Source organism: Atractosteus spatula, chromosome 12, assembly GCF_055471065.1.
Source record: "Atractosteus spatula isolate fAtrSpa1 chromosome 12, fAtrSpa1.hap1, whole genome shotgun sequence".
NCBI lineage: Eukaryota > Metazoa > Chordata > Actinopteri > Semionotiformes > Lepisosteidae > Atractosteus > Atractosteus spatula.
In genome coordinates this window covers 30,485,328-30,507,193 of record NC_142717.1, presented here as the reverse complement: position 1 = coordinate 30,507,193, position 21,866 = coordinate 30,485,328, and the positions used below count along the sequence as shown (strand labels likewise).

Here is a 21,866-nt window from a genome sequence, read left to right as displayed (position 1 = left end):
TGTTTAACACACTGGTGAGAAAAACTACTAAAAACCTCACACTTATCAAGATTTATTTTCTTATTGTTATAAAAGTGCAATACCTTAAGACGGTCCCTACAGTGAGCACTTTAACAATGACTTTCTTCAGTTTTAAGAACATGGCCACGTAGCTTGTTCCAGAACTCAAGACTTTCTGTTCCCAGGTCCTTGTCTCATTGTTGGATAAGAGGCAACGTACTGGCTTGACTTTGTTCATCCATTTCACAATTCTGAAGGAAAGGATCAACTATCATCTGCTAGGAATTATTCAGATCACTTTGTGGTGACAAATTACTCATTAGTGTCTTATGTGTATTTTGGAAAGTAATTTCTGGTAAGTCAAGGGCATGTGAAGAGTAGTATTATTCATTGTCCCAGCCAACATGATGCACAGGTTGTGCCAAGATATATAACAGAGTTTTAATTTCTTTCTCTTAAAACACTTTAAATTGTATTACTTTAGCAACTGGTTTTCCAAAACTTTGCTATGTAATACACAGAATTAGTATTTTCTCTGACTGATTTCTGTATTCCTGTGAAAATGTGTCAGTATTTTGAGTTGCCTGCGGTAGTTTTTATTACTTTTAGACCATTCTGAAATTGTTTCCTTAAACTAGGATTGAGGGAAGACAATATTAATTCAAATAAAAATAATGTCAATGCATTAAGAATCAGAATGTTTATTTGGGCATCACAGGCCACAATCTTACAATACTATGTTAAGGGCTCTTTGTACTTGTACTTGTAATACTTTGTTAGGAGTCTAATTTGAAAAAAACAACCAACAGTTGAGATTTCGCACCCAGAAACTCCGATTTTGTAACTGGAAACAGAACAAAAATGCAATTCATGGAGAGTAAGCCTACAAATGTGACCATTTTGAAAAGTTAATTTCATAACCTCACTAGAGAAAGAGGAGACATCTTAATTTGCAAGACAAGGCAGCTCTTCAATAGATACATCTGAATGTCATAAGAGGTTACTTGCACTAAGATCAAAACAAAATGAACATAGAGCTTCAATTGAGTTGATAATGATGCTAGTATCTATATCCCCAATAAGAAGAATAAGACCTCTCCTCATGTTCTTACTGTATATTCCTGAAGCTGGTACAAAACAAGGAATTTGTAAGCCCACTGAAACTCGTAAGTTAAGCTTCTTAGAAACTCCTACTACTTTCCAAGTCTCCATCAAAGCAGAGGTGAAGATCTTCTGTTTTACATGGCTTTACACCTGAATTCTTCCTAATGGTATGGGGTCAAGCTGGCAATCCAGTACCAAGTTCTGTAAATCTTTCATTGCCATTTCCTGCAGAAAATGGTTTTTCATGGAGACTTTATATCAGCTGCAACATAGCTGCAGGCTGCTCCTGCTGTCAAGCTCATAACATAAAACTGTTTGCAACGACTCTTTCTAAACAGATGGAAACACATATGAGTCATCTGAAGAATCATGATCAGACAAGGGCCCCGTCACAGCCTGCTTCTCTGAGTGGCCACACAGTTTGTGCAGCAACTCCAAGACGGGCCTAAAAGTCATCTGCAGAAAAGGAGGTAGTGTTCTTTATTAAGCTCCGGCACCAGTTTAACACACTTGAACTCTAAATCTAATGTTTTTGGATTTCACCTTAATATGGGCCAACATAAAAAAACCTTCAAAAACACTTTCTACTTAATTTTTTTTCTGTGAACTTTACCATCCTGCTCAAAAATGCCTATTTATAGACACTCCTGCACTCATCAACACAAGAAAACAGGCCCCAGTTTCTCTTCTCTTTCAAGGTGCCTGTGACAGGCTGGGTCCTGAACCCTGGCTCTGAGCCAGTACCCGATGGCTTCTGCGGTCGAAATTGCAAGGGTTGGTTCTGGCACAGCTTTACAAAATGAAAATCAAGCTCTGCTTTAAGGCCCTTGGTTTTGTTCAGGTGGGCCAGCGAGAAAAGACCAAAAGTGCTAGAAAATTATCTAGACCTGTAACCCCATGAAACGGCCAATACGATGGGATTTCCTAGTGGAAGGAGCCATCTGGGTACAAATGTCATTGAGGATGTCCACAGACATAACCTTCATTCCTGACTGAGTCTGGAGGAATAAAAACTATCTACGATCAGGGGCTTCCAGTCCTGTACAACACCTGCTTTCAGCTCCAGTTGAGATCTCAGTTACACAACTGAAGACTTAATTGACATAATCAGAGTCAAAGGACAACTTTGCTCAAATTATTATTAATTATGTTAATGTTTTCTTTTTAAAAAGCCACAATCTCTGTTACAAACTATATTCTCTGATAACCGCAATAAAATGTTCTACAGGCTATTACTGTGCCGATGGATTGCTTTGGTAACATACAACTTTGACAGGAATATGAATAGACTCACTCATTCTCGGCACTCCCTGCAAAAAAAGAAGACAATGGAGTTTGATGTTGAATACAAAACCTATTATAGGAACAGTCTCAAATGAGTGCAAGCTGCCTCAACCATCCAGTGCCATCTGGAACATCTACAGAAGAACATGAAGAACCTGGAACCTGTCCTTGCTTCTTCAGATTACTAAAGTGAGCTTCTTGGGACTCACAGGGGAGTGCAAATTCTTTTTAAGAAACAAACACTGAAAGCTAACATTCTTACCTGTATTTGTTTGGCCCTACACCCTAGTCCCCCTCAGATCATTATCTGTATCACATGGCTACATAAAATGCAATTGCAGGTGCAATGAATAAAAGGATGCGTATCACATAAACAATACCATATATTTTTTTCTCAGAGTATTAGTAACTAACAAGAATATGCTGGGTTACAATCAGCCCTTCCAAAAGTGTTTTAAACAAGAATTACAATGACAAAGAAAAAGAACCATCCATTAAACAAAGCACGGATTACATAAAAAAAACTCAGTGGAAGTTTACAAATAACACTTCAAAACATTTTCCAAAGTTGTTTCAAATCCTCTCAGATTTATGTGTACGATTTTATTTGGTGCAGATTGCTTTCTCAGGTCATCCTGGTGCATAGCAGTTGACTTCTCAGATAAAGAAAGGTCCTTATTAGAGAAGTCATAAAGGACTGGGATTCGTACAGAAATGAGCTTGCTCCAGCAGCAACAAAGGCAAAGCAACGTTCATCATCTCACACGGACAGGCTGAGATTCAAGGACACAACACAGATCAAAAGAGCAGCCCAGTGAAACACAGCAAGCACTGTGCAAGCTTACATAAGCAGCAGATGAAATACCTACAACCCTTGCAAACGGCTTTCAGCAACAACAGCAGCCTTGTGCTTCCCTACAAGCTGACTTAAAAAACAGCTTGCTCTAAACCTGATTTTAACACACTGTGATACATGCATGTCTTCGGGAGAACAAAAACACGCCTGTGTCACTTAAGAACTTAATGTAAGGATTTTAAATCAAATGCTGCACTAACACCCTCCATGGAATACACCCAAAAGGTGGATTTTTTTCATTGAAAAAACAGCTATTTGTTCAATTAATTAAACATTAACTTTTAAAAACAACGAATTACTCCAGCAATGGACAAGGCACTGAGTAATTTACTACAAGAATTCTGAGATGCTACATAGACTGTTTCATGATTCAAGTCCTCACAGCTCCCAGACCTAGTAAGCTCTACATATGAGCTTATCTTTTATCTTACATCAGACAACCTTTGTTGTACTCTTTAAAATGACCCATGTATGTAAAATAAAAACTTTTCTATTTGGAAGAGTTTCAAATGAGAAGTCATTCCCTGTAAAAATGTATTACATCTGATACAGGGGGAATAACATACAGTTACATAGTGTCACACCTATTAGTATCATCATCATTGTAGTACAGAAAAGGGAAACACTGGCCAAGCAGCTTCACTGGTTAATATAACGAAGAGAACTATTATAATTTTGTTAGCATTTCCAGGAACATTTACGTCATTTTGCTGAATCAGCATATGAGTCCTTCTTTTACAGTATATTTAGCTCATCTTTTGAAGAAAAAGAAAAACAAAACGGTGCCACTTCTGGATGTTTCTACTACACACGGTCTGTCCTTTTAGCTTTTTTCCCCCCATTTTGCTGTTTTAGAATGCGCCCCAGATATCTCAGACTTCTACAAGTGGCTACACTATCTGCAGTGAATTAAGCCAGGGTAACACTAATAGTTCTGTGACTCGTTCACATTGTCTTTGGATATATTAGATCAAGCTGCTTTTAACAAAATGTTTATCAGGCTGGAGGTATTTGGTGTTACAGTTACCCCCAAGGGAACACCTCAGTCACATATACATCACCTTTCTTTATCTACCATGGCAAATGGTCTCAGGGACACGTGCATTGCATCAACTAGTTACAAACAGTTGGATTTGCAACAAGATCTAACATGACAGGTATGCAAGTGCTCTGTATGTGGTGTCAAAAGAGGCATGTAAAACCAATTCACTGCAAAGCTTCTAATTGGATAACATTTAGGTCCTATCAATGAATTTTCTGCTGCGCCTTCACTTTGAACGTCAAACAGAAACCAAGCTAAACACCTTGAGAGAAAGATGGCATTTTTGTAAGATTTCACATTGTCCTACTAGGACAACCATTATTCCTTAATTAAGGTTTGCTAGATACATTTTAATATAGACTTTTGTAAAAATATATTTAATAAAAGTATGTTGTGCAACAACCACCCATAAACTGACACTGACTGCGAACTAAACTGCCTTTCCAGAGTATGGACAAGTTTTAAATCTATTTGTGATGTGGACCATGTCTACAGTTCTCTTACAAATGCAAAATTCTAATTTAAAACACCTAGGACCTCGCCGCCAAACTCAAAATTATGTATTAATCATTAAAATATTTTATTTTAATTGTGCTATACGCATCTTGAAAAGGCAGCGTGTGGTATATAAGGCATTGATAACTTTTTTTTTTTACCAGCATTAATGACTTAAAAGAGAACTTTACATAAAAATACAACTTTAGAATTTCCAAATAAAAATGTAAAAGCCTCTATTTGATTTGTCATGAGCAAGAAATCCAAAAAGAGAAATTCATATGCCTAAAGTAGCCTGTTATCTCAAAAAAATAGTTGGTTTACCTGCAACTGCTTTTCTTTGCATATTTGATTACTTTCATGGACTGAGGGTTTTGTCTGAAGGAATCACAGTTCGACAAATAAAAGGCAGGAAGGAAAATAAAGGGTAAAAAAACATATATAGCAAAATGCACCACTTGTTTACCTGATAGCCTTACAGTAGAAATATGTACAGTCTGCAAAAAACAAGTGACTAAAGTTCATATCCCTGCAGAAAAGCCAGCATTGAGGCACGTGCTTTATTTAAGGTTCATTGGTAGAAAAATATGGCTAAGAAAAAAATAAAATAACTGAAGCATTTCAAAGCAAACAACTTTCCCCAAAAGCAGCTCCATTCAGAGCTTGAAATCAGCAATAGGAATTCTTTGGGGACACGTCTGTCACGTCTACCTCTCCCATGGATTTTGAGGTAAATTAGAAAATTCACACCAAGTAAGGAGCAGGATAAACCAGTGGCATTCTGAAGAGAATCCTTCGTTAATCTCTAGAAACCGTCTCAGGTCTGTAGTAAGTCGGAAATGTTAACACCCCTCTCACCTTCTAACACGTCTGTGAATTTTTCGGGAAGTCAGCCCTACGCACAAAAAAAGCGTCTTTCACAAATTTCCTGTTAGCAAGAAGACATCGGAATTTTGGAGCACCATCACTAGGAAAGCCCTGCAACCCAGCACTTGCTAATTTCAAGCCCTGCAGAAAATCCTATATTAATATCCTAAATATGACAAAGGAAGTCGCCGCTTTCAGTCACTGCTGTCGTCTTCGTCGTCGTCGTCCGAAACGTTGGGGGCGGGGAACTTGGAGGAGCGGCTGTAGGAGTCCGACCTGGCGGGGAGGCTCGCGGCCTGCCCGCCCGACAGCTGCTCGTAGCAGAACTCGCAGACCCGCACGGGCTTCGAGGACTGGCTGGGCAGCAGGAACTTCTTCTCGGAGCAGGGCCCGCACACCACGAAGCCGCACTTGCGGCAGTGGTGCCGGCGGCTCACGGGCGTGAACTTGATCTTCTGGCAGCGCATGCAGACCGTGGCCTCCGAGTCAGGCACCCACACGGCCGCGTGCTCGCTGCTGGGAGACTTCCCGCTCTTCTCCAGCAAGTCCGACACGCACTTGTTGATGTGGTTCATCCACTCCGACTTCTCCGTGGCCGTGGCGGCGTAGACCGCGAAGGACTTGGTGGGAGTCTTTATGAGCCAGCCATTGCGCAGGTCTCCTTCGTCCTCGATGGAGTCGATCGTGACATTTTCCAGCGGGATGATGTGCTGTTTGTTGTACTTCTTTTTCTGGATCACAATGTTCCCGTACACCAGGATGTCGTTGAAGAGGAAAAACTGCCTGGCTTTAGGTTTCTTCCGGCAGAGTTTCGTCAGAACTCCCTCACCGATAAGGACGCGGCCGGGAATGGCCAGGGGCTGGCCGGCTGTCCCAAAGCAGCCTTCCACTAGTGCAATGCGCTTAGAGTTTGCTTCGCTGTTAGCCAAGCGATCCACCATCTTTCTTTACCTACAACAAAAAACAAAGAGAGCAGTTAATGAAGAGATCTAGAGCAACCTCTCAAAACATTATTCCTCTCTCCTGCTGTGGTTGTTCAGGACATCTCAATCACCGTCAGGTTGGTTACATTAGAATTATTATGAAAATCCATTTGTTTTATCTCTACAGACATCTTCTGGAGAAAAAACATCACTTTCACAGCAGGGTGTGTAGCTGATGATTATGGGCTTAAGGATACAAGCGTTTAGCTGAGCTCTGTGATTTCATGCACTGACCCAGAACAGAATTGTACAGTGACAAGGATTGTTTTATTTGTTCATGTGCAGTAACCACTAAGAGTCAGTCGCATTATAAACCCCAAGAACCTTAAATTTTTAAACTGTACTATAAGACGTCTACCAAGACCTTACAATTATTCAGTGTGAAATGCACTTCACAAGAAATATTGCACAAATGAAAAGAAAATACTAATTTTCTTTAAGCTCTATCGGGATCACTGCACTTTGAAAATCATCTTGCACATTACTGACCCCAGGCATCTTGTGTTCTGCAGCACATGCGACCATGATACATTTCATCAAAGTGAACTACAGGCTCTTCTAAAAAGCATGAAAAATGGGTCAGCACACAAAAGAAATAATTCTATGCCTATGACTTTAATACACTTCATGAGTTCTAATTGTTTTTTGAATGTATGGAGCACACATGAAGTATTTTTGGTAAATCAACCGCATCAACACAAGCCTCTATCTTTTACTAAACCAATCAGATGTCCTTCCTGTTTTTAAGTCTATGCAAGATGCACCTTCTCCCAACTACTGAAAGCTTTTTCAGAAATATTTTAGAAATACATTGAACACATTAAGCAACACCAAGTAAAATGTATTTTTAAGAGGAGTGATTCTGTGTAGTCATGGACTCCAGCAAAAGCCCAGTTTTTCAACACAAACGTTAGTTGTTTATACACAGCTCACAAAGATCTGTGTACATTTTACCTTGTAACAATAATGCAATTATATAACATGCTGTAACAAGTACAAACACTCTTCCTATGTTACTATAACAGTAACAACAACATTGTGATGAAATAACATTACTAAAATACACTGCAAAACACTTAGAAAGATGAGCAGACTTTGGCATTTAGTTAATCTTCTTCATCTGAATGAATCACCAGCACCAGAGTAGGTTTACCCAACCAGACTTTCTAATCAATCTTGGAAATGAAATGCAAAACTTAACATCTGGGATTTGACTCCAGAACCCTCTGATTCTGCTTATCCTCGTCAAAAGCTAAAGCTTGTTTTAAACAGGCGCAACAGCACAGAAAATGAATTGCACTGAGCTGATTCTGCCATTTAGAAATTACGGTCTTACGATACTTGCGTCTGCTGGGGTGTGGCTCCTGCCTTGCAATCTCAAGTCACAGGCTAGTGCACCAAACCCAACATACAGACAGCAGCACGGCCAGCTTGTAGCCTGATCTGATCCCAGCGCCTAAACAAGGCTGGGGAATGGTCAGTGAGGAAAGCCAGGCACGTGCAGTAGGTGGTGTTGGTGGATCGGCAGATGGTCGAAAACACCACAGGAAGTGCCATCCTTCAGATAAGAGATTAAACTAAGGTCCTGACGACCCGGTTCCTGAAGTCTCTATGATTCTAGATAGACAGATAAGACTTTAATGATCCCGAAGGGAAATTGATGTGTTACAGCAGCCCAAGATAAGCAAAAAACAGACATCAGAATAGACGAAACATTAGAATACGTACAGTAATACAAAATAAATATAATATAAAGTAAATAAATAAATATAAATAAGCTCCATAGAGTAGGAGTGTTAACCCTGTTTTACTGGATAAATTTCAATGTGCTTGAACACTCGTCTCCCTAAATATCCCCCTTAGTTTAACTAGTGCAGAATTTGTGTGTAGTGGGAGTGTTGGTGCAGAATGGCTGCTGTGCATCACCCAGGTGGGAGCTGCACTCCAGCCCTTTCTATATATAAAGCACATTGGAATCCTCCGGGCTGAAAGATCCTATATAAATTTAAGACATTAAATGTAACTGCATGTTACAAAATGTAACTGGCAATGACCTTTCTGAATGTCTGGTCTACTCTGACCAGAAAGACAATAAAAACAGAGCCCGCAGAACAGAACTTCTGATGATTTGGGTTCTGCATGGCTGTTAGTCACAAAGGGGGGCGCTGTTCTTATTTGCCGCTGCCGTAGGTGCTGTGTCACACTTCACTTTGCATCAACAAAAGTTACCTTACTCTACCATACCATTTTCTCCTTTTCATGGGTTTAGTTTGATAATAAACATGTAAAAAAACAGCTTACTGCCAAGGGCTTCTATGGATATTACTGAATCACCCTGAATTTCTATGTGAGATATGAGCACATCGCATATTCAGCCCACACTGTCAAGGGCACTGCACATACTGAGAAGTACAACTAGAACCTACAGAACATGTCCTGATATCATCCTGGGAATGTTCAAGAGGTCTGTACAGTAAGTGCATGAACAGTCGCATTCTGGAATCATCCCATTATGACATCAGTGCATTCTATTTCAGAATGGTGGGCTTCCAATTGTGTGGAACAGAATGTGCTTTTCCCAAGAGAAAAGTGTGAGTGCGCACTCACTTTAAAACAGAAGTGCGCACATTATGCTAAAGGAATTCTGACCCCATGTTGTACGACAACATCAATCACATGTCAGATATATTGCTAAAAAGATAAAAGTTCAGTTTCACTTTCAATGATGTAACTCCAAAAGTTCCGAAGACACTCCCTCTAAGTGACGTGAGATTTATTAAATGATGCAATACTTTTGTCAACAACAGCTCGATATATTTCATTTTAGCACGCCAGAAAAAAAAGTCTTCTTTCAATCAAGCCGACACCGCTTTAACGTTGTGTTGCAGTCGCTGAGCTGGTAAGTCTGAGCTAATTAACACACAATTAAAACCGCACACTGTGTTCCTGTGGTACCGTCCCAGTCCGTCTGCAGAACAGGCTTGCATAGGAGTGTGCCAATTTGACTGTGTCCCCTTCTCTCTCTCATGGTTGAAGTACTGTCCATTAGGAACAGAAGTACTGGATTGCCATTAAAGTTAAATAAAATGTTGTGAGTACACAACCGAAACCTTAGCAAAACTATTGACTGAACAAACTAAAAAAAGGCGGGTTTAATTTTCTTCCCCTGATGCCTTAAACTGTCTTTAAGCCACTAAAACACATTTGAAAATTAGACCCAATTTTCAGGTTTACCAGTGAAAACTGGAAAATAAAATCTGTAACAGTAAAAAAGGAAAATTCTCTGTTGGACTTTTTCAGAAACAGTTTAAATTGTAGGGCTGTATATTGCCATGGTAGTAACACATAACGTACACATATGTGGGAGCAACACATACTGCATAGTGCTGAGGGGATCTGGAGCTGAGCTTTGTTCTATCCTTCTCGAGCTACAGTAAGTGGAACAACACTGATTCTCTTCTGCACAAAACAAAAAGTGTCCACCCATTTTTATCAGATAAAAAAAGATTAAAATAGACTTGATAAAAATTATGCTACTCGTGTTTTACACTCCCGAGACATGTCTGTGAATTATACAGTCACCAAAGAATTATACTCCCACGCAGATATGTCCACCTATTGCTCCAATAAAGACTCTACTCATCTTAAAAGACTGCTCAACTGTACATTAAAACTGACGCGGACCTCCTCTCTAACCCCTATCATTTAACACTGGCAGCAAGAACAGCAAAAAGTTATGAATACGACTGGTCTTGCAGCGACATGTTCAGAACTAAAACACACGACTGCAGAATAAAAAAAAAAATCGAACAACAAAATTCCTTTAGATGGTCTCATCGCAGGGTTTGCCATATTCAGCTATATCAGAATGAGCAAACAACTGGGGCTGCCCACACAGTGAACCTATGAATGCTTTGGCGGTAAAGCACAGTTGCTGACAGCATCAGACGTTTCTCATACTATGACATTTATAGCTTCATCGAGATCACACTTCAGTTGATCTTTAATGTTTTACATTCTGCTTCTTCAGGAACAAAGTTAATCCCCTGGATACCGTGCTCTATAAAATGTATTCTGGACCACTCAAAGTCCCTCTCATCATGTTCTCTGCACGATTCTTTACAAGTGTTTACCAATAACACTGAAGATGATCGGACCACTCTGCCAGCAAGAGAAGACTAGCTGTAGACAACCGTTTCTGCTGTGTTTCCTGCTAAAAAGCGCTGCGTTTCCTACTGCCTTTCTGCTACCTGTCAGAACAGTTTGAGAGCTAATGAAAGTTAAAAAAAAACAACCAGCAGACAGGCATGATATTCATACTATCCATGACATTCTGTGGGCTCCCATAACAGTACCTATAAATTGAATTTTGGGGGAAAAAATGGTATCATGGGATTACCTATGCTACCCTTCTTAATACTAGTTTGCTAGTTTACTAAAAATGATGTCGATGCTAGTTGACTAAAAATGAAGAGTTTACAGTTCGTGAAAATGAAAATGTAGGCTACAGCGCGCTCCTAAAAAAAGCACCCAGCATGTAATTTCCCACTGTGTGAAAATCTCACTTTCAGTTCAGTTTTCGTCTAGCTGTTGCCTCTTGAACAGGAACATGCTATTAAGGAAGCAAGAAACAAAGGGGACACTCGAGGCGGCTGTGGTGGAAAAGAGGCCTTTCCATCTCTGCATACTGTACTAGACCATGAAAACTCAGCTGCCCCATTTTGCTTGGAAATACAAAAAAAATGTTCATTTGTACAGATGTCACTTTTGAGCCACAACCAGCAACACTGCCTATACATTTGACTCGGTTTAAGGGAAGACTAGAAAAACAGGAGCCCGTCGAGCCCAAGCCTCAGATATTTCCTTAAATTACACCCATGGTGAAACAAGCAAAAACGTCTTTAGATTAATCTATACACATAAGCAATCAGTGACCTTGCTTGTTATTATTTCTTGCTATGTAATTATTACTTCTCCAGCTTAGCTTTTACACAGGAAATACGTATTCAATGATCTGGAGACGTCTTTCCTAGTTTTCGCCTAATAAGCATGAAATGTTATACAGTACACAGAAAGCTAGAGAGCACGTTATTTTTAGTTTTGGTCTTCTGCACAACTACGAAAAGCAATATACTAACAGGAATCTCATTAATCTTTGTAAACTTGCCTCATTCACTGTTCATCTACAGGTAGGCTGGTATTCTTCCTTGATTAGAGAGAGCAGACTGCAATAGATGGAGAAAAAAAAAAAGCTGCTGCTGAAATATGATTGCATCTCCACAGCATCCGCAAAACACTGCTGTGCTTTAAAATTGCAGACGTTATTTTACAAATTAAATCATCTATTTTTAAATAAACCCTAGGCTGCCTTTAAGCAGCTGGCAGCCTATGGTACATTGCAGCAATCTGTTCTCAGCAGGTCATACACGAGACAAATCAACTATTAGTTACACAAGCCATGCGTTTTTATATTTTCATATACCATGCATTACACTTTTGCAAGTAAACCTCCCACAGATGTAAATATCCGACACCTAAAATTGATCTAAGTTAGTATCAAATACTTTTGAAAGCTGAACTGCAACTATTTTCTTATTGAAATTGATACCAAGATCACACACCTGCTAATGGTTTTTATGTTGTTTAAGAAAACCATCACAATTATGTACAGTATTAGCACAACAAGAAAAAACGTACAACTGTTTTTTTCCCCCCATTTCACCCTATTTGGAATGGCAAATTCTGCAAGTGTAATGGCCATGTTTACATCATGGCTCATGGCTACAAGCCCTGTGACCAGCGGCAGCCCGTTCCATCAGCTTTAAATGCTCTGTCTCATCCTGCAAAACTCATTACCATACTACGCCAATCTTTTTGCACTGACCCTTGCGCACTAGTAATTGTTAATAAGCAGCAACCTTATTAACAGGATAATAGAAGAGAGTGATGTTGTTTGTACAAGACTGAGTTCCACACAGATCTTTCAATTACACACGCTAAAGATTTTTCCCCTCCATCTTCAATAAGCAGTTTTATTAATGAGGGGAATCTCACTATCTTCCAAGCCAGTCGAGGTGGATGAAAGGATTAAATAAAAGCTACGGTATGGATTCAGTAAGACTAAGACTTTCAGAAGCACAACTAGTCACATTTCTGCCACCGGTGCCTTTGGATCTGGATGTGCTCCCAGTGCTGACATTTAGTATGCCTTCTCCTGTCAGAAGTATCCAGTCAGCTACCACACAACCAGGGATCAGACCCTAACCACTGCAATCCCACACTAAGCTGCACAGCCCGATGTGGTTGTGTCCTCCCTGTTCTTCTACCTTTGACAGGGACACCTTGTAAATGATATGCTTGGGATCCTCTACAAAGCCATAAGGGTACCCAGGGTAGCTCACAGCATGATGGACAGCACTGCCCTGCTGACTGACTGAACTGGGTTGCACAGCCAACCCTGAGGCCCCAGGAACATTCTCCATATGTAGCAGCTGATATCGACTGCTTTCACACATCACAGCCTCGACACTGCCCTCAAACGCCTTACACTTTGCCACATTTGTTAATCTCCAGACCAGGGGTCTCCAAGCTGTTAAATATGTCCAATTAAGCAAATAACAAGCTTGAGTTCAATTAAGAGTTGAGCTGAAACCCCACAGAGACACTGCAGATTGGAGCCAGACTGGGGACCCCTGCCCTAAACCCAAATACTACCACTGCGATTAAGGGCTTTTCAATCCTCTTCCTCAAGGACACTGTCTTGTCACACTTTTATTTCACCTGAGATTGAAATAACAGAGGGTATTCAAACCCTTTAAGTGAAATATTTACATGAATTCTTATCTAATTCCTAACAAGTGGAGTTCAGGCTGATCAGAGTTCTGTTGAGCACAACACAGTTACAGCAGGATATTTCTGAAACTGTAGGGAGAAATTTAGAAAATGCTTCAATTAAGGGTCCGATAAGACTGCAATTAAAAACTCAGCTGGAACACAAACAAAACACGCACCTACCAAGAAAGACTAGAATAGAGAAGCTCTGGTTTAGGCAACGTTAATAGCAAATCAGTTTTCACAGCTTCGCACACTTATCAGACCCATATTTATTTAAGCAAAACAATGATTTGGCTGTATCATGATAATTAACAATATAAAAGCATTGCAGATGAATGTGCTTATTTGCTGCTTTACCAGGACTAGAGTATCTAGTTAATGACAGGCTCCCTAATAGAAACGTACTCTAACTCAATGCATAGTTAAGTGCACCAAAGCACAGTGATCTCTGGAGGTAATTAACAGCTACACTTCATGGTTAATGAATGACTGTGAATCCCTCCTCCAGCTTCCTGCAAAAAGCAGAAAAGATAATTAAGTTTGTAATTTTTTAAAACAACCATAACTGAAATGTCACTCCACGATTTGAGTTCACACAACAAAAATAGATCCTATCTACTGGGACATGTATATGCATAAATGTACAAACTGCTGTTTTATATTATTTAGTTTATTTTGCAAGACAAACAGAAAGATTTACAGTTCTCCCAGTGCCGTACCGTTTCAAAGCTAAAGACTTTAATAAAATCAAAGTCTGTCTTGTGGACTCAATAAAAACAATTCAAGATCGCAAAACTGAAATGAACAAACTGAACTCTCAAAATTGATCGTTATTTTTAGCAGCTTATGATACTGGTGATAACACATGGGATCAGTTTAATGATTACACAGACCACAGAAAAGATTCCATTCTGAAAGATTTATATTAAAACTATAAGATATTTACAAATATTAACAGCACATGATGTTCTCCCTACATTACAAAAACAACGTTTCCACACATGACTACCCCCTGGAGTGAACACCATCAGTGAAACACGAACTGCATGATGCAGCAAGCTTTACTTTCCATTGCTGGTGATGACAGAGCACTCCACAAATAAGACTGGCTCCAAAAACAGATGGGAAAAATAAGGATAATCACGCAAAAGGATATGACACAGCTAAAGCTTGTAAGAAATTGTATGAGGGAAAGAATGGGTGTGTACCACTTAGTGAAAGCCATCGCAACCCTGCCTGCTGGAAACACTTATATGAACAGCGATTATCCATATGATAACATCAACGAAGCTCTGAGCTGTATTTTACCATAGCCCAACTATATGACTGTTTTGCATGCAAGTAAAAAATCTGAAAAAGAAAAACTGTTATGGTTTTAACAATTTGCCAGATATAGATATAGTAGTGCTTATATGTGATCTTACGCAGTTTAGTACGTTTAAAGGTTTAGTAAGGTAAAATCTTCCCTTCTGATGAACATGCTCTGACAGGGGAATGAAAACACAAAAACGCATACAAACCATGCACCTGATGAAGAGGACAGGCCTCCTATATCCCTTCTTAAAGCCTGTGCCTGTGCCTTACATTTTCCATTTCAACAGTTGCTGCTTTCCATTTACAAATTTTAATTTCCATTCCTGGAGAACTAAATAATGAAAAACTACATGATCTGCCTTTTCCATTTCTTCGAAGGCGTCTTTTTTAGTTCATTTTCCATTTTTGTGGTTTTGAGAGACTGTATGGTATAACAGAAGAGCCCGTCACAGGCGTTCATGAACTGTCGGCCTGGAGATACTCGTCTCATGGAGGGCCTTCCCAGAATTGCACACTGTGATGGACCAGAGCTCAAACATAAATCAACTGAGTGCTCTGCTATTCATTTCCACAGTTTCTCCAAAGGCACTTTCCCACCTCAAGAGCACGGCAACTTAAGGGAAAGGCAGACGTTTTGATACGAGGATAAAAGGATTTTTTGGTACACAGAACTGACGTAGTCTTTTTTCCCCTCTGAGATCTGGTTTGGTAAGTCTTCCTACAGCCCAATCATATAGCCTAAAATAAGGTCTCTATAAAATGATGCGCATTGCAACATGAAAGGGGGGATATCTGAATAATTCAAGCGTTCATGTTTTTTTGCTCTCAAAAAAAAGGATTCATCACACGTTTGAAAGAGGAAAAAAGTTGAGAAGATCACCAACTGCTAAAAAAACTTAACTCTGGTTAGATAATTTAATCCAATAATTTTTTTGGGGTGTCACTAGTTTTCAGGGTGTCAACTACAAGTTTTGAATTGCAAAAATGTCATTTCATTTTAGTGTGTAACAATGCACATTGATCCTGAATTGTCCGCATGAATTACAACGTCTGGCTTGTTAAATGATGTTCGAACATCTAATAAAAGTAAATTTATCACAATTTAAATGTCCAGACTGATCTCACCAGGGCTTAACAGCAAAGCAAGAACCATTTTTTATTTTTAATAATAAATAACAAAGATGGGGGGGGGTTTAAAAGACTAAAGCACTACAAAGGGATTTGATTCGTTTGACTGAATGGTCGTGAAAATTCATAGTGGAGATAAGGGACTGTACCCAGCCTCGGTGTTCACGACAATTATGTTTAACCTCTTTTCTCCTTGATATTTTTAATGCTGCTTTTTAATTTCAGATTTGGAACTTTAGCTCATAAACACTCATCAGAAACAAAGCTGTTGGATATGTTGCAGTGTGAAGTCCAGTAATCAGCTGACTTGGATGAATTTACCGATTGTACATAATTTCGGATCGGCAGCATTAATAAAGGTGCAAATTCACGCATTTCATGAAACTGCATATTGTGACAGAAGCGCATTTCATTTAACCGAGTAAAATGGAGAAAGAAGAAAGTTTTCTTTTTCCAAACTCTCTGAATGCACCACACACCAGTTTCACCAATTTCAATGATGTCTTCTCACCCACCCAAAAACACCCTCAGAGTGTTTAGAGCTTTTTTTCTTGATAGGCAGAGTTAATCATACTGTTTCAAGTCTCGAGACAGAAGTAAAATATTGCAAAGGCCAGTCTAATTAATTAAGAATAATTCATTAAAACATCAAGGCAACTTCACACTTTGGAATACAAATCTGAAAAAAAATGTTTCTTCTAACAACTGAAAAGGAGATACACATGCATTGCATGTCTGCAGGTTTTAAACAGAGTAAGTGGCAGAAACATAAAAATCCATATTTTTAAACTACTATTAGTTTTACAGGTTAACTATGATGTGTTCCAAAAAAACACAAGTGGTTTTGTATGTAAAACCAGTTCTACACATTAATTTTAGGGTTATTAATATGGGTTTCATGGTCAAAGTAATGTGTACACTTTCAAAAGGCTCAAATAGCAATAACAACACTTTCCCATTGACTTCACAGCAACCTCAAATTTGCCAAGGAAAAATCTTAAGTAATGTGCTCAGCCACAGACACGCCAGAGGAATATACAGCACACTCATCTATTTCTTGTCTTCAGACTGTTACTGTGAAAGAAACAATTGCTACATTGCTACATATTAAAAAACTGAAAGACAATCTGTTGTAATCGCTGCAAGTAAAGTTTAAGGGATATAAAGAAAATGTGCTTCATCGGTTAACAATGCTTGCTTAGTCATACCTAACACGTGTTACACTTCTGTATACACTTCTGCGACTGTTTAAAGCATGTTTTATGCTCCTGCTCATTACTTACTGTACATCCTAACAAAGTTCTCCACCTTCAGGTTTTAAGTCCACTACAAGCAGCTGACTTGAGTTCGGTGCACAGGTGTGTGTCTGAGGCTGCTGTCTGTCAGACGTATTTCACTGCTGTGACAGAAATCCCTGTACTGTCTCCATCTCATCACAGCGAGTGACATTCCTCTAGCCTCCACAAAGTGTTACACACACAAGGGCCTCAACGATGCTGTTCCTTCATTTAGAGGCTGCATTAAGCAATTTGACTTGATCAAGTTTTCACATGCTGCAGTAGAAAATATCCAAACTGCGCCCACCTGGCAAATCACATTTTTGAACACCAACATTGGTATAACATGTAACTGACTGCACGCAGTACAACAGTACGTAAAATGTTCAGTAAAATGTTGTATCTTTTAAGTTTTTTAGATCAAATTTGGAACAGACTATTTAGGCTTTCTATGCTACCAATGAAGCGCCAATCGCTAAGACTTTCGTTTCCGCCCAGGAGAGAAGGAGATGTCCTTCAAACTGTGTGCCGCTGAGTCATCCATGTCTCTTTGGCACTGCAAGCCTTGCAGAGTTACTGCAGAGTGAAGCTGCAAGGTCAAGAGGCTGACAGGCTCACCCACCCCAGCCCGCTGTGCACTACTCAGACACAGCAGCCCAAGGAAACAGTATGCCATGACACATCTCCTTTCCACAACTCACACTTTTGCCACAATTGTCACCGTTTCCAAAAGATGTCTGCTTTCCTTTCACCTTAAATCAATACATTTGGCCCTCCAGGTAGGACCATAAAGGGTAACTCCTGGTTTGTAAAACATACAACGAAAGGGAGAGCTTTACAATTAAGGGTGTCAGCTTGACCAGTTTTGACCAAGATGAATAATAAGTGTCTTCAATTTTAGCTGAAGATTCTTTGCATTTCAACATGAATCTAGCTCCATGTCCTGTGGAATTACCAACAGGTTTAAGGATACAGGCTGTTTCATTTTGGCTGACTAAGTATATGATCCAGTGAAGCTATATAGACTGGTCTAAAAACCGTTAAAGTACTTAATCTATTACTTGATTATGAAAGTAAAATCATCACATCTTCTTGAGTCAAAATACACAGATTAAAGGAAAACAGTCTGCATAAAAAAACTTCCTTGTTTACTTAACATACCTATGCATGCTAGATTTTATCATTCACAGGAAGAGATAAAATCTAGCTTCTGGCATTTAAAAAATACATATCCGTTCCAAAATTAATTCTTAGCCTTATCTTGTTACAGATGTAGCACATTTTACTATTTTCACAAAGCATAAAAAAAATCCTTAAAACTACAGAACTCAAATTTTACTTTACCCTGAGAAACTTTATGTAAAAAACTAATGTTTTTTCTAAAATATCTATTTTTACTGTGTTCATTTGAAACAACTGTGCTGATACAACAACACCTTTTTAATTGCTATTTTAAAAATGTACTTTTACAAACCTCTGGAATTCCTTTGACCATGCAGAAGAAATATTATGTAGCAAGTTCACCTCTTTTACATTTCAACACTGTGAAAAGTACAAAATTTGTGTTAATCCTTTTAAAAATACTCCACATTCAAATAAGCAGTGGTAAATGTGACTGTGCTGGTGATGCAAGTCTTGACATCCAAAAATCACTTCTTCGTCTCAGCTTTCTTGTTTTTGACACTCTTCAGGTTCATATTGTTCAAGAACTCGACACTTGATAAAATGTTAAATCTCATGTGCTGATGTTATATTTGTCATTCTGTTTAGGATATTCATACACCCTCACCCATATTTGTTCAAGGGACGAATAATATGATGCAGTTTCATAAGCTGGAGATATATTTAGAAAGCCTGGCAATTTCTGAACTACTCTGAGACTCTGAGCCTCCCATCTACACCATACATCTCAATTCATTACCAACTGGCTGTTCACATGAAACTGGCCTTCCAACTGTTCTTGCTTCCTAAAAACTGTTAAATATAATTGGCATTTTGCTTTGCCGTCTTCATGTGTCCATCTTCCTTTCCTCCAATTTTACTCTTGTGAGGGAACATCTGGAAAGGACATGGGAAGGAAATGACAAATGTTGCCCTCCTTGGGATTCACTGCAGACCTGGGGGACACTCTGCGTGGAGTTTGTATGTTCTCCCCTCTGTTTGCGTGGGTCTCTTCCGGGCGGTCCAGTTTCCTCCCACAGTCCGCAATATACTGGGAGGTTGATACGCTTCTGGTGCTAGGTGCGAGTTTGTCCGTCCAGGGCGTAAACTCCCTTGCTTGCCGAGAAAATGGATGGTTGGATTATACATTACGCATTTGTGTTGGTGTAAAATGCAATAAAATACTTGTCAAAATTCCAATGATGCCATGATATTTTAATGATAACTTGCGAAGAACAAAGACTTGGATGCCGAATGGTGGCGTGGGTAGCCGTCTGTGTGGAGTCTCCTCGTGGCCATGTGGGTTTTGTCGGCGTGCATCAGTTTTCTCCGCCGCCCAGAGACGAGCTGGCTCAGTTACCTGGCACGTCTGTGTTGTATGTGTGTATGAGAGGCTGCCTGCGTGTGTCTCCCTTGACGAATTGGCTCCCCTCCAGGCTGTATCCTGCTTTGCAGCCATTGCTGGCCGGGCTGGGCTCCAGCTCACTGGGCTCCCGTGCTGGACTAACAGCATGTCATTCTTCCTTTCCAGAAAACTGCTTTCGAAAAATGTGCTTGCTGTGTAGCTCACTCCGCACAATCACCTGAAACTCCCTGCAGAAATCATTACTCTCGAATATGCAGGGTTTTGCCATTCCTAAGATTTGCAATGCAAAGTTTACACCTCTCCAGCGCCTTTACTGCAGATGCACATTATCCGTTTTACGGTGCACCCAACATTTAACAAAACTAAAGTCAAGTTGTAACTTCCGCAAATCCATGTGTGACATGCGAGTTGTATTACGATACCTTTAAGACTTAAGGCAGCAGACACAAGTGTGCTGCAGGGCCAGACCTGACAAATCCAAGCTCGGGATAACTTCAGATGCCCGCATGTCATTTCTCAGTCCTCAGCTGGGTGCCTCTTATTCACCCCTCTGGGCTGCCAGCGAGTTAGAATCGTTTCCCATCGTGCTAAATACCCAGGTCTCAAATCTGAGCTCCTTAACTCTTGGCATCATTACCCTTTACTTACTGTACTGGCAAACATGTTCCCTACATTAGTGTCCTAGTCTGCAAAATGCTGGCACCGGCATTTATATCATGATGGCTCATTAATTTCAAGTTCTATTGGAAGGATAAAAATAAAGAACAGCCCACAAGCACCTGGAAAAAAAAAATCACAGTATAAATAATCATAAGGGAACGTTCCCCAGCTCCTGGACATTGTTTCTGTAAAGCAATTCGGTTTGTGGCAGGTTGTTTTTTTTTACAACAAACTTGCACCCATAAATTCCTTTTCATGTTTCCTTCCCAAATTTGGAACTGCAACTGTAACTGAGCCCTGGCTTGCTCTGACAGAGTCACAGACACTCGTGCGGCGCATTTCACCGTGAGGCCGACGGCACCTGCGGGTCAGTTCAGTTGACGAGCGACGTGTCCTTCGATATCCCAAAAGGCTCTCCTACGTGGTGGTGCCAGGACGCCTCCGCCAAATGACGTCCACCCATCCGCAGCAAGGCGCGGGTAATTGTGCGCTCCTGCCCGTGACCCTTCACTGCTGAACGGAAACCGGCATTTCAGACGGACAAGAGAACACGCGCTGAACCGAACTGGAGAGCACGTGACGAGCCTAAGCAAAGTAATATATTTGATTAGGGGAACTTCGTGAAGGTAGGAAAGCCTTCAGACTTGTGTTACTTTGATTACTTCGTTACTCAAAGTGAAGTTGTTTTAAGGTGTGAAAGAGCAGGAATTTGGTGGTGATCTATAAAACCTGCTAGACTTGGGCCCCTAAGCTCGAGGCTGGAGACTGGAGCCCACACAAACAGGAGTGCATTAAAACAGGGGTTATTTGTGGTTTAATTATAGTAAAACATAATTCCAAAAATTGGTGAGAAGAAGTTTGCTTTCCCTCACTTTAGGTCAGACACCTGTTAAATCTCCCAAACAGTATTTATTTGCTGGGTTCCCCGCAGGGAAAACCTAAGGCTATGTGGTAACCACTGTATTAGCTTGTGGATTAACTAGCTACTGTATCTTATTATTGTAACTGAACAATATTATCCTGTAAAATGTGATATCTGACCAAAATTACTAGTCTGATTATAAGGGATTCATCATGGATGTACAGTAGGCTGCCCATGGTCCTGCCTGAGGAAGAGATTTGTGCTTGAAATGTCTCTATTTGCTATTTTCTGTCCACATCAAGCCACTATTGTGTTCTCTTTGCTCATTCAGGAGCCATTTATTATTTTACAACCACTGAGTCTTTTTTCACTTTTAAAAATCTAGTGGCAAGCGACGAAGGGACGCAAGATTTTGCTGTCAGCCGATGATTCAGCTATGAGGAAACAGTGTTTTTTTCTACATCTTACTAAGATAGCACTCAAGGGGCCAAAACCCTAACCCGTGAAATTTTTCATCGAAAACTGCAATTGTTTACTATTTTTTTATTGACGGTTTCTTTCATTCATGTACAAAAAACACATTGGTTAATTAGTGAAAGCGCAAGTTTCTATCATCATTTTAAAATTTTACGT

General features: G+C 39.9%; 1 protein-coding gene across 3 annotated transcripts in view; it reads right to left on the bottom strand.

Moving 5' to 3' along the window:
- Positions 1-681: 681 nt before the first annotated feature.
- Positions 682-21,866, bottom strand: part of plekhf2 (pleckstrin homology and FYVE domain containing 2) — a 52,879-nt gene continuing 31,694 nt past the window's right edge. For all 3 annotated transcript variants that reach the window (XM_088929452.1, XM_088929450.1, XM_088929451.1), the window contains one exon: positions 682-6,599. In XM_088929452.1, coding sequence (XP_088785578.1) covers positions 5,843-6,589 — 747 coding nt within the window. In that variant the 5' untranslated portion in view covers positions 6,590-6,599 and the 3' untranslated portion in view covers positions 682-5,842. The remainder of the gene's footprint in view (positions 6,600-21,866) is intronic.